Source organism: Rhinopithecus roxellana, chromosome 20 (genome assembly GCF_007565055.1).
Source record: "Rhinopithecus roxellana isolate Shanxi Qingling chromosome 20, ASM756505v1, whole genome shotgun sequence".
In the NCBI taxonomy this organism is placed as follows: domain Eukaryota; kingdom Metazoa; phylum Chordata; class Mammalia; order Primates; family Cercopithecidae; genus Rhinopithecus; species Rhinopithecus roxellana.
The window spans coordinates 48768843-48782705 of NC_044568.1; the positions used below are offsets into that span (position 1 = coordinate 48768843).

General features: G+C 45.0%; 1 protein-coding gene across 1 annotated transcript in view; it reads right to left on the reverse strand.

Annotated features, from left to right (window-relative positions):
• Nucleotides 1-2364: 2364 nt before the first annotated feature.
• Nucleotides 2365-13863, reverse strand: part of USP31 (ubiquitin specific peptidase 31) — a 96060-nt gene continuing 84561 nt past the window's right edge. Inside the window, exons 14-16 of the mRNA XM_030925555.1 lie at nucleotides 8384-8542; nucleotides 6708-6860; nucleotides 2365-4587 (exon numbers count right to left, since the gene is read on the reverse strand). Of these exons, the coding sequence (XP_030781415.1) occupies nucleotides 3011-4587; nucleotides 6708-6860; nucleotides 8384-8542 (1889 nt within the window). The 3' untranslated portion in view covers nucleotides 2365-3010. The remainder of the gene's footprint in view (nucleotides 4588-6707; nucleotides 6861-8383; nucleotides 8543-13863) is intronic.

Below are 13863 nucleotides of genomic sequence, written 5' to 3' on the forward strand. Positions count from 1 at the left end.
CTCCAACCCTACCAATGATCTAAATTGAATCAAGTAACTATTTTCCCACAAGATACTTCTCACCTCAAGGAGCACCTCCAAACTTTTGGGTCAAATAACCTTTCCTGTGGCCTAAAGTTGTACCTAGCAGTTGCAGATAATGACATTTTCAGTTTACCAACCACGAAATAAAATAGTTTCAAGATGTCTAGACATTGCCATGATACTTCCTGATTTTTTCTATTAAACCTGAAACAAGGACTAAACTCCACAGACATACAGACACTGAAATTTTATTCTAGATCCCATGGAAAACCAAAGGGATTTGTAGAAACTTTTTCCTTTTTTTAAGTCACTAGACATTGTGGAAAATCCATTCCTAGGTAACTCAAGAATAAAAATATTTACCACTGTGAACATTAAACTAGTTTCTATTAATGTTTAATTGACTACAGCAAAAAAGAAGTGTTATTAAAAACCTTTGTCTAATCAAACTATAATTGTTTCAGAGATTCAGATAGGAGACTTCAAATGAAATCTACCTATTAAACAAATATAAGAGATTTGAGTTAGACATTCAATTCCTGATATGGATGATCTCATAGTTGGTGCATCTTTTTCAGGCGATAAAAGCGATACAGAAAAACGAGAGCGGTGGCTAAACACTGATGGGGCTGTGATGTGCTGGGCTGAAAGCAATGATAGCATCGGAGGCAGCCAGTTGCCACAGTTGTACTGAGCAGAAGCGAGTGGTGCTGCTTTGAGAACCCACCAAAATCTGAACAGTAAAACGAGGACAGCGAGTGAAGAGGCGAGTACAGGGCTGTGTGCAATGGACAACAGGCTCACGGTCAATGAATCATGTGGAGCACTGTGGTAACTTTCACAAGGCTGAATATCTAAATCTTAAATACTGCCAAGGGTCTAAAATTCCAGCTACCCTCAACATAAGTGGCCTCCAGACTTGCAAGTTACCAGCTAATGCTCAAATTAGCAGCAAAATAAAGTTAAGTAACCTACTAAAAACTTTTCCCAAGAGATATTCCTGGGGGAAAAAAAGAAAAAAAAAAAAAAAAGGCAGTGCAGAATTCATAGCTATGCATGCATATGTCTTGTAGTTACTTCACACACAGCAACACTGAAAAGGGAGGTTATACATGGATCTGTGCACCAAGGGTTCAAAAAGAACTTGAAGAGTCTGACAAAAAACGCTAATACAGGCCAGGCGCGGTGGCTCAAGCCTGTAATCCCAGCACTTTGGGAGGCCGAGACGGGCGGATCACGAGGTCAGGAGATCGAGACCATCCTGGCGAACATGGTGAAACCTTGTCTCTACTAAAAAAATACAAAAAACTAGCCGGGCGAGGTGGGGGGCGCCTGTAGTCCCAGCTACTCGGGAGGCTGAGGCGGGAGAATGGCACAAACCCGGGAGACGGAGCTTGCAGTGAGCTGAGATCCGGCCACTGCACTCCAGCCCGGGCGACAGAGCAAGACTCCGTCTCAAAAAAAAAAAAAAAAAAAAAAAAAAAAAAAAAAACGCTAATACTTAAAAGCACATAAAGTTAGCATGCTGTATTTAGTGGCAAAGTGACAAATGCTATTCAGAGAGAATCAAGACCCTCACACTCTTGACATTTTTTTAAAAAAAAGAAAAGCTAAAAATTAAGCAGGAAAGTATTGCCAGAAGACCTCGAAAAAGCTCGCAAAACTACATATTTTGTTTATCTGTGAGCTTTTTGTGAGGTTCTCCTTCTTCTTAGTAAGAAATGCAATTTGCACTGACACGGCCAGATGGAACACACTCCAAAGCCTGCTTGTGAGTTCTGGGCATGAGATGAAATCTTAAGAACAAAGAAGAAATAATAAATGACTTACTGAAAAGCAGCCCTAACAGAGATTGACAGACAGGATCCGAAGTGCATATGTAATACTTGATCACACATCGCTTCAACAAACCACCATTGGCTTTTGGCAGAAGGCAACTTCTTTCCTCTCCAAGCTACAAGATGGGGGAACATGAGCCCGCAGACACAGGGCATCGTGGAGCTTCCCACCTCTAACGGAAAAAAGCAACACCTGACAAGGAACATGATGTCCAGTCTTTCACCCAGTTTAGAATCCAGAAGTTTTTTCCAGGAATCTGTCAAAGGTGTTAACTGCTCTACTACAGTGCAAAATTCCAACGGCCTTAGCTAGTAATTTTAGAAGAAAAAAAATTAAACAAGTGACTAGCTTTCTGGCTATGTGATCTGCCACCTCTTAGGACCTATCCCAAGACAGGTTTTGGTGCACACGTCGCTGCAGATATGAAGGTGGTGAAAGGCTTCATTTCTACCTCGAAAATGTCTATCTGTGGCAGTAGGAGAAATGACACAGTCACCCACATGGCACCTTCCTCTTTAATCCATTTACTGGTGTGCATCCATCCTAGACTAGCTGAGTATATACCTGAGAAACATTAGTGTTAAAATATTGCCCTTTACAAAGACTGGTAGATGGGGCGAAAGTGCAGAAAGCAACAGTTTTTCCCTCGATTTGTTTTGTTGTTAGAGTCACAGTTTTTAGAGCTCCTGGTGCCACCCACAATCCACAGCAAGGACAAGTCCTGCTCAGAAGAAACACAAGTCAGCTCCTTCGTCCTTCCACGCACTAATGGTAGCTTTACTGGTTCCCAGGTTTCAAAACCCTCATATCCAAAGAAAGTCATTAGAGTTCTCTAGAAAGAAATATGTACAATTGCTAAAGGGACCGTCCTGGGTATCGTCTACAATTATTCCAGTTAGCTTGGTGTCAATGTTTTGCCTATGGCTGTTATTTGGTTCAATGGCAGAATAAGGCGACGCTTTGAACAATTTGCAATTGAATTACACACACACACACACACACACACACATACACTCACACACACACATAGAGTTGGGCATGTGACTCAAAAAAATACAAAATAAAAGCACACGGGGCTTTGGTGGTAGAGGAGGGGTTCTAAATAAATAAACATCTTTACAGATAAAACACTTCGATTGCAGAAATATCACTGAGGTTTTTGAGAAGACCGTGCAGAGGTTTGCATGCTAGAAGACAACTTTTTTGAGGATTTCTCCACAGACTGCCTGCTACCAGGAGACGAGGGAACTCCAGAGTCCAGTTGGGACGACTTGGATTTGCGAGCGGACAGCAGGGAATGTTTGGCAGAAGCAGGGTCCTTGGAGACAAGCTGCTCTTTTCCCGTTGCATTTGCATTTGGCTGCTGGGAAGCTGAAGGCTGGTGGCCTTTCTCCCCCTTGTCGTCCCCGGTGTTCTTACAGACAGACTTAACAGAACTCCCACTAGCCTTTTTAGAGAGCAAGGCTGTCTTGCCAAGATCCGTCGAGCGCCGGGTTTCCTTCTGTCTCAAGGCTGACTTGAAGAAGGACAGCCCCTTGTCCTCAGATTTGCTGTCCCTCTTCAAACCAGACTTGATGCTTGCACTGGGGGAGCGCAGGCTGGCCATGGAGGAGCTCCGCACGTGCTTCCCGGCCCCCCTGCCCTCCCCTGCTCGGGCCTGGCTCACCCGAGGGGAGTTGGGTTTGGAGGCAGAGGTGGCGCTGGGTCTGTCGGAACCCAAGCTTTGTCTGGAGCCCTCTCTACTCAAGCTCCGGTCTGAAGTCCTGCTCTTCCCAGGCGGGAAGGGGCTCCTTGTGGCAGGGCCCGGGGCCTTTTTGGCAGAGGTGGAGGAAGCAGCGTAGGTGAGGGCCGAGGCTGACTTCTGCTTCTGTGGCGAAGGAGATGACACGGAGTCCTGAGATTTCGGAGATGACTCCTTTCTGGGTTGGGCAGGGGCAGGGGCAGGGGATGAATGCCGTCCACTGCCCCTGGAAGAAGAATCTGCTTTGCTGCGGGAGCGGGAGGGCTTTAGAGAGACTTTTACAGGAAGAGGAGAAGAAGGGGATGTACTTGAAAGGGATGACTCCTGGCTTGCCAAGGCCGGTCTCCCCTTCCGCAAGCTTTTCTCTGGCTCAGAAGTGCCTTTGGAACTGGGGGATCTCTTGGTTGTGCTCTCTGGTTTCTTCGTGAGTGAGCCTGGGTGGCTGGGGGGTTTCACCTCTTTAACTGGAGAGCTGTCTACAGAGTCGCTCTGATCCACATAAGCAATCTGATTATTGTTATCAAATGGATCAGAGACCGGGGGCAGGCGGTCCCCTTGTACTGAATGTTTGCTCTGTGTATCTATGACACTGGAGTTCAATCTGCGGGTATCCGATTCGTCTTTGAACACACCTTCCATGACAGCCAGAGGGGCCCGGCCCACAGCCTTGTGCTCACGGCGACTATGACTGTCGCTTGGTTCCTGGTAACTGTTAGAAAGGTTCCGCAAGCTACCAAAGCAAGAGATGGAGACCTTGTCATCTGCTGCCTCCCCAATCTTCTCCAAGGTGGAGGCAGAACTGTGAATTGGCGAGTCCCCTGAAAATCGGGATGGAGAATTGGAGCGCATCTGCAGCTTAGCAGACAGGGACCATGAAGGTCTCATGCAATTTTCATTGACGGCCAAGGGGCTGGTGACAGAAGATCTAGATGACAAACTCTGACGCTGGACACTTCTCACAAATGGTCGAGTTGAAAAGCCTCCTGAACACAGCAAAGATAATACTGTTAAGCTAAGCCAATGAAGATGTTCTAGCAACACTGTAAGACACGGAAGGTAAGCCTCATGGGATAAAAGGAGCATGACCTTCAGAGCCAGCCCATCTGGGATCAGTGAGTCCCAGTGTGGCTTTGACTTCTCTGAGCCCAGTTTCCTTATGTATAAAATAGGGACATTCTAACTCAGGATCATTCTAACACAGCAAACTTCTATTCGCCTCCTTGCCCTACATCAGGGCTTGCCATATCTTTTCCTTTGAAGGCCTAGACAGCAGATGTTAGGCTTTACAGGCCAAACATTCAACTCTGCCACTGCCACATGAAAGCAGCGACAGGTAACACAAAAGCAAATGTGTCAGACTGTGTTCCAAAAATCTTTACAAAGAAAGGCAATGGGCTGTATTTGGCCTATGGGGCTAGAGTTTGCTGACCTCTGGTCTAACTCACAGGGCAACTATGAGAATTAAATACAATCTTAGAAGTCCTGTGCCCAACAGAGCACCTGGCACTCCATACATGCTGTGAGCTACTGACCCAACTTCATTACCTTCCTGAAGGTGATCTAGGGCTCACAGAAATGAAGTCCTTGACCAAGATTACACAACTCATTAAAGGAAGTGCTAATATCAGAACCCAGAACCCCTTGACTCCCCCACCTGCCGCCGGCACCACTCAGTTCCACATGTAAGCTGGCCTGTAACTGTTGACTACAGATGTGTATCGATGCAAAGAACTAAAAAGACTTGGATATCATATACTCCTATTTCCAGTGACTTAAAACTTCCAAAAAAATATTCATAATCAGAACCACATATTCCTATTTGGTGTGGCTCTAAACTTCCTAAGAAAATATTCTAAATTAAATTTTATACACAATGATACTACAGTTGTGATATTTACAAAATTCTGTCTTTATAGAGCCTAAGAAATACGCTCTATTCTGTGGGTACCACCCAGCACCATTACACAGTGATGATGCTTAAAAGGATATTGATTTCACCAACTGCACTGCTTAAAAATAGATCGAGGCAAACCTTATTGAGGCTTATTGTTAAAATGCTAGTGAATTCTAAGTTTAAAGGCAGTAATGAAAATAACCTCTGCCTAAACAAGCAAAGGTTCACTAGTCCATTTTCCATGATATGTGAGAAGCCGGAAGGAGTTTAGGAATTGCAGTCCAGTGTTTTTATTTTACAAATAAAGAGGAAGAGGCAACAAGCCAGAAGAGGTGGCAGAGCTAGAGCTATGGTGCAGCTCTCTTCGCCTGGCATTCTTCTTCCAGACTCCTGCAATTTTAACTCAATTTCATTTTCTTAGAATTATCCATCACCACTAGAAGCAGATTACAGTGATCGAAATGCTGGCTGCAGACTGAGACTTGTTGGCAGATTGAGTCACTGTGCTCATTATAGAAGCTGCACTCACTCCTCCTTCCAGTTCCCGGTACTGTGGCTGCCCGGTCCTTCCCACACCACCTGGGTCCCTGTCGGAATTAAGGTCTACCCTGCCGTTACCCAAGCAGAAAGTGAAAGTTTAAAAAGAAAAAAAAAAAAGAATTCAATTTTTATCAGACTTTTTACTATCTCTACGCAAAGGCAACAACAGTTTTTGTTTTAGATGCTTCTGTACTAAAAAGAACATTCCACAGCTTCCTCCCTGGGGAGCAGCATGGTGGAAAGGTGAGGCACTCCTGGGGCCAAGACAGCAAGGGGCCACCATGCCAAGCCTGGAGCCGACTCCCCACCAGGTGGCCTGGGCAAAGCAAAACGTCTGAGCCTCTTCCAGCTATTCTGCTTTTTAAAACACTTTGAAAAAAAAAAAAGTATACATTGGTATATAAAGCTCCAGCTTCCACAAGAGACCTTGAAAGTGGAAAATAATGAAGTGGAAGGAAAAAGTACTGGGACACAGGAAAAGCAAATGACTCTGTTAATACAAAATGCTTCTTAGGATCATAACCCATAGCTACACAGCTCCACTCCCTGTAGCTGCCTTTGGGTTCTCCTACCACCTCCTTGGGACTTAGCTCCTAGGAAAAACACGAGGGACTCTGCTGTGACTATGAGTTACCATTCTGGAAATCTGTCACCAAAACCCACACCCACCATCATCTTCACTCCTTTCTCCAGTCATCTCCACAGACTCAGAGAGCGAGGCCAGGGAGGTGCGTCTGGAGGAAGCTGCAGAGGTCACGCTGGCTGGCTTGCTGCCCGGGAGCCGGCTCACCCAGTGTTCGCACAGGGAAGAACTCGTGGAGCCTGCAGAGAAGAAAACAGGCATGGAGGTCAGGTTGGGGTCCCTCGGCCAGCCTGAGCCACACACACCCTCATGAAGGTGCTACGAGCTGAGCTGGGTGGTGCTGATGTCCTCACCCCGAGGTCAGCATCAATTACCAGACCCTGTGTCATGTCGTGCCTGCCCGAATATCCCCAGTTAAGATGAAAAGATGGAAGGCAGACTTCCGGACACATGAAATTTGTAGTAATAAAATGCAAGGATAGGGATGAATACTTTATAATGTAAGTCTGAGTCTTAAGAATTGGCAAGAGAATGGAAGAGACAAGCATTCATACATTCACTCTACAAATATTTATTAAGCATCCACATGCCAGGCACTGTTCTAAGCAATTGCAGTAATATTTTTTGCACAAAGAAAAGAGAGTAAGCAGCAGTGTACTCTTTTTCTCTCAGCCTCATTGTTTTATGGAAATTTGTAACCATTTCATAATATTAATAATATACACACACACAGCTATACGTCAATCTGCGCTGTCTGTTCCAGGGATGCCCTTAAATATTTATTAGGGCAAGAGAAATCGCTCTTGAAATGGAGTACATGAAGCAGCATGACTGTCTCAAGTAGACCTCAAGAAGGTGTCATTTCTGAGCACATCTGAGACTGGTGAAAGAGCACTGGAGATCCCGCTCTGTTAAGTGAGTGAGTGGCTGTACACTGGGTGGGCTTGGCCCCCAGCAGTGGGTCACTCTGCTTGGGAGATGCCTTGTTTTCGATGCTTTGAACTCACCCCCTGCAACCTTCAAGAGAAGCAAGGATTCATAGCCCCTAACCTGACTGCACATCACCACATTCCAATCCTCTGTCACGCTCTCTTGAAGTCAAACTCAGCATTCAGGAACGTGTGTCCACTTGCTTGGATTATGTGTGGCTGCATTCATATTGTGTGTGGGTACTGGTCCCTGTGTTTATTAAACACAACAGGCTGGACGTCATCCGGCTAAACCCAAACTATCTAATATTATCACAGCCATTAATCCTTCTCCTAACAGAATAGGCCAATCTTCTCACTGGAAAAGCAGACTATTTGTAATGGTCCTTTACCCTTTACAAAATGTTTTAACACACATTTACCTAACTGGATGCTACCATGAGGTAGGCATTATTATTACACCTGTATTACAGATGACTGCTATGTGGCCCAGATGTGGGACAGGCTCCAGGATAACCCCAGGACAGAGAGGGTAGTATGCCACGCTGCTTTTTAGCTCATCCATGCATTTATCCACAAGTACACATCATGAACTTTCTTTGCACCAGGTCCAACCCACTGCCCCTGGTGAACTCCGCTGGGCCACAGCTGCTGTTACATTCCTCCCCAACTTCCTTAACTGCAATCATTTTAGTTTCCAGATTAAATGGAAATGTAAGGATTCATCTGATCAAACTAACAGAGTCATTAGACCCTCCAGAGAGGTCCTCTAGACCATTCATTACAATCTTTTGCTCTGGAAAAAACTGCCCAAGAACAAGAGTGGACCTCACCTGCCACTGAGCTGTTGGCTGACCATGACGGGATGGCTGTCCGCCTCTGGTAGAAGAGGATGTATGCTGTCTGCGTGCAGACCTCATCTTCTGATAGCTGCTGCACATCGCTGTCGTCGAAGCAGTACCAGAGGCCATCCACAGAGTTCTTACAGTACGCTGCCAAAGAGAGCCCGCCATCAGCACCAGGGGAGGCTACACCAGCCACTTCATTCGACCCACAGACACCATCTCTTTGGCTCATCTAATTAACTCAAGAACGTTTTAAGGCTGCATGTAGCAACACAGAAAGAGGTTAAAAAAAATTCTAAATTCTGTATCACACTCGAGCAAACTGCCTTGAGAAATTCCAAACTATTCCAAGTAGATGCAGTTGTAGTTCATCTTAGAAAACACACACTTATTTAAACCAATGGGTCTGAACCAGGGACCTGTGTGTGTGGTGGGGGGAGTGGGATTTGGCAATGAATGGAGACATTTTTGATTGTCACAACTCAAGGGAGAGGTGCTACTGGCATCTAGTGGGTAGAGGCCATGAATGCTGCTAAACATTCTATAATGCACAGGACAGCCCCCCGCAACACAAAATTGTCTGGTCAAAATGTTAACGATGCCAGGGTGAAGAAACCCTGAGTTCAGTGTGTTGCAACATTTTAGTGTCTATTACAAATAGAAAATAATATGAATAGAAATAACAATATAATGATATGACAGCAGATAATAATTAACACTTATGTGCCAAGCATCTCATTTAATCCTAAGATTTGTTCTCTTATTACTCCCAATTTCCAGAGGTTGAAAAAGATTAACCTGCTTGCCCAAGGTCGTGTAGCTGGTGAAAGGCAGGAGCCCAGCTCATTTCAGGTTTATCAAGTCCTTGGCTCGCACTTAAAGCCCTACCCTGCCCTGCTTCCCTCAGGGAGGAGCCCAAACCATGCTCCATCGAAGTTCCTTGGCAGACTAAGAACACACGAGCTCGTGAATGCAGGAGGACTTCTTTCCAGTCCAAATTCTAAGCCTGAGCTGGAAATAAACAACATTCAAGTAACAGCAAGAACAGACAAAAACTTAAGAGTTCACAAAGCCACTCATCCTGCAAGGAGATATCAAAGGGTTGGATCAAGCTTATATTGATATATATTGATATATAAGCTTGATCTAGAAAAGTACATTATGATCACATTTTCCAAAAATATGCATTTATTTGGGGTGAGAATAAATGAGTGCTACAGTATTTAGCTAAATGCTGGAACAGACTCAGGATGGCCCCAGGGATGGGGCAGATAAGGTCCTGAGAGGTACCAGGAGTGACTCCCTCAATAGGCCATAACAATTTCCACAAATACGGAGCCTTAAGAGCTAAAAGGGACTCAGGTGAGAAAGGGCTACACCAAACAAGTCCCCCAAAAGGAGAGCAGAGTAAGAATCTATGAATGGAGGGAGGGAAGTTATTTGCAGCTGAGAACTTGCCAGAACCGGAAGGGAGAGAAATTAAAATGTAAGCAGCAAATGGAGCTCTAAGAAAACAGCAATTGTTTGGCCAACGGTGTCTGGTCAGGCTTGATGCACACATGACCCAACGGGGGAGCAGCTGCTCTTCTGGAGTGGTGAGTGGGAGCAGAGCTGTGAGGGACATGCCCAGGAAGAGGACATAGAACAGCCTTGTACTCCTTTCAGTCTGCTCCTCTTCAGGATGGTCTCTTCTCAGTAACAGTGTGGAAACTGAGGCAGCACAGCAAACTCATTAATTACAAAATAATTCTACTTGCTTTTCTTCCTAGAACTATTTTCTGAAATATTTTCTAGGCCAGTGCTACTAGAATTATGGCTCAGGGACTGACACAAGCCCACATGAGAGAAGCACCAAAAAGGAGAAAAGCATTTAAAAACTTTTATAGCAATCTGATACTGCTGTGATGATTTTATTGTATTTTTACAAATGCACTAGTTCATAAAGGATTGGAAATTTTAAAGTAGAAAAAGACCAAGTTCTTCATCACAGATGGTGTGAGAGGCACTGTTCTAGAATCCTTATACAATCGTTTATATCATTATACCATCGATTATAGCTAGAACCAGTGCAAAATAAAGATTACATCAAAATAAACATTCCAGGCTGGGCATGGTGGCTCATGCCTATAATCCCAACGCTTTGGGAGGCTGAGGCAGAGGACTGCTTGAGATCTGGAGTTCAAGACCTGCCTTGACAACATAGTATGCCATGACTCTACAAAAAAATTTAAAAATTAGGCAGGCGTGGTGGCACACACCTGTAGTCCCAGCTACTTGGGAAGCTGAGGTGGGAGGATCTTGAGCCCAGGAGGTCGGGGCTGCAGTGAGCCATGATCACACTACTGCACTCCAGCCTGGGTGACAAAGTGAGACCCTGTCTCAAAAAATAAAATAAAATAAACATTTCAAATGGAAACTTAAAAATGGGGGTGGGGGTGGGACAGCATCAGGAAGAATAGCTTAATGGATGCTGGGCTTAATACCTAGGTGATGGGATGATCTGTGAAGCAAACCACCATGGCACACGTTTACCTAAGTAACCAACCTGCACATCCTGCACACGTACACCTGAACTTAAAAGTTGATGTTAAAAAAAAAAAGAAAAAACTGAAAAACAGAGTATCTTTAACTCAACAAAACTAAGAATATTTAAAATGTTCTCTAAACTAAGACTCTAAACATCTCATATATTAGAAAAGTGGTGGTATGGCCTCAGCATGAGAAAGGGGAAAGAATACAGAAAACATCTGAGCACATCCTGGGTAATGGGTCCCCTGAGGTCAGCATGACCACTTACTGGCTCACTAACGTGGTACCCAAGTTAGTGGACAGTTACCTGCCTCAGGACACAGAGCTAGAAAGATGTGTCTGGCTTTTAACCCAAGTTCCTTCCACCAAATTGTACTGCCTCTAAGGTAGTTGGGGGTTTCCAGGCATCTTCCCAAGGTCTGTTCTATTATATAAAGAGCAACATGATGCTAAAGTCTAGCCTGTCTTATTCTTCCCAACAATTTCTTCCTAGAAACTATGTAACAAGTCAGTCCCTATTTTCTTGAGAAACAGTGTTATAAATGGAAAATGCATTCTTTACCAAAGCTGAGCTGGGTGAATGTCAATCCAGGATGCTGGCAAAGGTGTTAAAACACCCGGTGAGTTGTGAAGTTAAATGACCTCCATGTCCCTTTCCATTCTACGAGTCCACAGGTATAGAATTCCATCACTCAGTACCAAAGAACACAGACATGACTGGTAATGCCACAAAAGCAAAAATCCAACGAGACACAGTATTTGTACACATGGCCCCCATAAAATAGAAACCTAAAATATGTAAGATGCCAAATATACTATTATCATCATTGAAATATGGCTTAAACCAAAGTACAAGGCAAAATATATCTAAACATTTAATTCATATTAACTTGTGTCTTCTATGAAGTGAGAGCATCTTTTAAACTTCTCTAGCTTCTTTCTCCCCTTGAAAGTGCTTTCTAGAGCAGGCAGAGACAATCCAAGCCATTCCATTAGGAGATGCACTCAAAGTTGGGATCATTCCTCTCACCAACAATTGCTGCCTGCAACATTTAAATATTTAAAGAACTTCTGGCAGTAAAATGAGTTTGAAAAAAAGAAAAATACCTATTTAAAGAACTTGAACTAAAAGGGTTTCAAAAATAAAAGATAATGTGTCCAGTAATCTTCCCAACCCCTGCCCTCTTGGAAGGGAACAGAGCAGACTGAAAGAGTGAGTGTGAAAGATAGCAAGGCCAATGGACTCCTCTGCCTTGGCTGATGGGGAGGGAGGTTCACGGCTAAATACTAGAGAAAAGAGTCCCAGAGATTTAATAGTACCCAGGACTGGGCAGACCCCACCCCTCCTCCACCTCTCCCTAGCTTTATAAATCAATGGTCAGCACTAGCACTCGGGGTCTTGTTGCAGAAACCACTGAATTAATAAAGAAAGTCCTTGAGCAGTATGTGTGTATAACACATTGAGTGTGAAGGATGCAGAAATCCAAATCCTAGCCACTCACATGGAAAATCAAATTAATCACATCAACCCTCACATCAACAAATAAAGCCCTGAAATCTGCCTGGCTCCCAAAAGGCTCATGCAGGCCCGTAGCCCAATGATTCCATTTCTGAGACTCAATCTCAAGGAAATCCAGAATTAAAATTCAGAAAAAGTGAAAGAGCATAAAGATATTCATCAGTGTTACATGAAAAGTTAAAAACCAGAAACAATATAGATGTTCAGCAATGGGTAAGGGTTACATAACATTAGAGGTCTATCAACAGAACATTCTGTGGTCATTAAAAAGTATTTAAGGCGGCCGGGCGCGGTGGCTCAAGCCTGTAATCCCAGCACTTTGGGAGGCCGAGACGGGCGGATCACGAGGTCAGGAGATCGAGACCATCCTGGCTAACACGGTGAAACCCCGTCTCTACTAAAAATACAAAAACTAGCCGGGCGAGGTGGCGGGCGCCTGTAGTCCCAGCTACTCGGGAGGCTGAGGCAGGAGAATGGCGTAAACCCGGGAGGCGGAGCTTGCAGTGAGCTGAGATCTGGCCACTGCACTCCAGCCCGGGCGACAGAGCGAGACTCCGCCTCAAAAAAAAAAAAAAAAAAAAAAAAAAAGTATTTAAGGCCAGGCGTGGTGGCTCACGCCTGTAATCCTAGCACTTTGGGAGGCTGAGGCGGGCGGATCACGAGGTCAGGAGATGGAGACCATACTGGCTAACATGGTGAAACCCCATCTCTGCTAAAAATACAAAAAATTAGCCGGGCGTGGTGGCAGGCGCCTGTAGTCCCAGCTACTTGGGAGGCTGAGGCAGGAGAATAGCATGAACCTGGGAGGCGGAGCTCGCAGTGAGCCGACATGGCGCCACTGCACTCCAGCCTGGGCGACAAAGCAAGACTCCGTCTTAAAAATAAAAAGTATTTATAGGCCGGGCACGGTGGCTCACGCCTGTAATCCCAGCATGTTAGGAGGCCAAGGCGGGCAGATCACCAGGTCAGGAGATCAAGACCATCCTGGCCAACATGGTGAAACTCTGTCTCTACTAAAAATACAAAAATTAGCTGGGTGTGGTGGTGGGTGCCTGTAGTCCCAGCTACTCTGGAGGCTGAGGCAGGAGAACTGCTTGAACCTGGGAGGCGGAGCTTGCAGTGAGCCGAGGTCGTGCCACTGCACTCCAGCCTGGTGAGAGAGCGACACTCTGTCGCAAAAAAAAAAAAAAAAGTATTTATAAAAAATTAAGTGTCCACATCAAGCTACTTCTGTTACAAAACTAGGCATGAAGATGAGGATGTAGAAGCACATGTGCCACTCACCCCTCACTGTGCTGCTGTGCTTCTGAATTTGTGACCTGTCTATCCACCCCGCTGGCCCATAAGGTAAGGCAGCAGGTTCCTTTCCCCAACAGCTGACCCTGCCCCTCCAGCACACTCTGACCAGTCTATCCCCTGG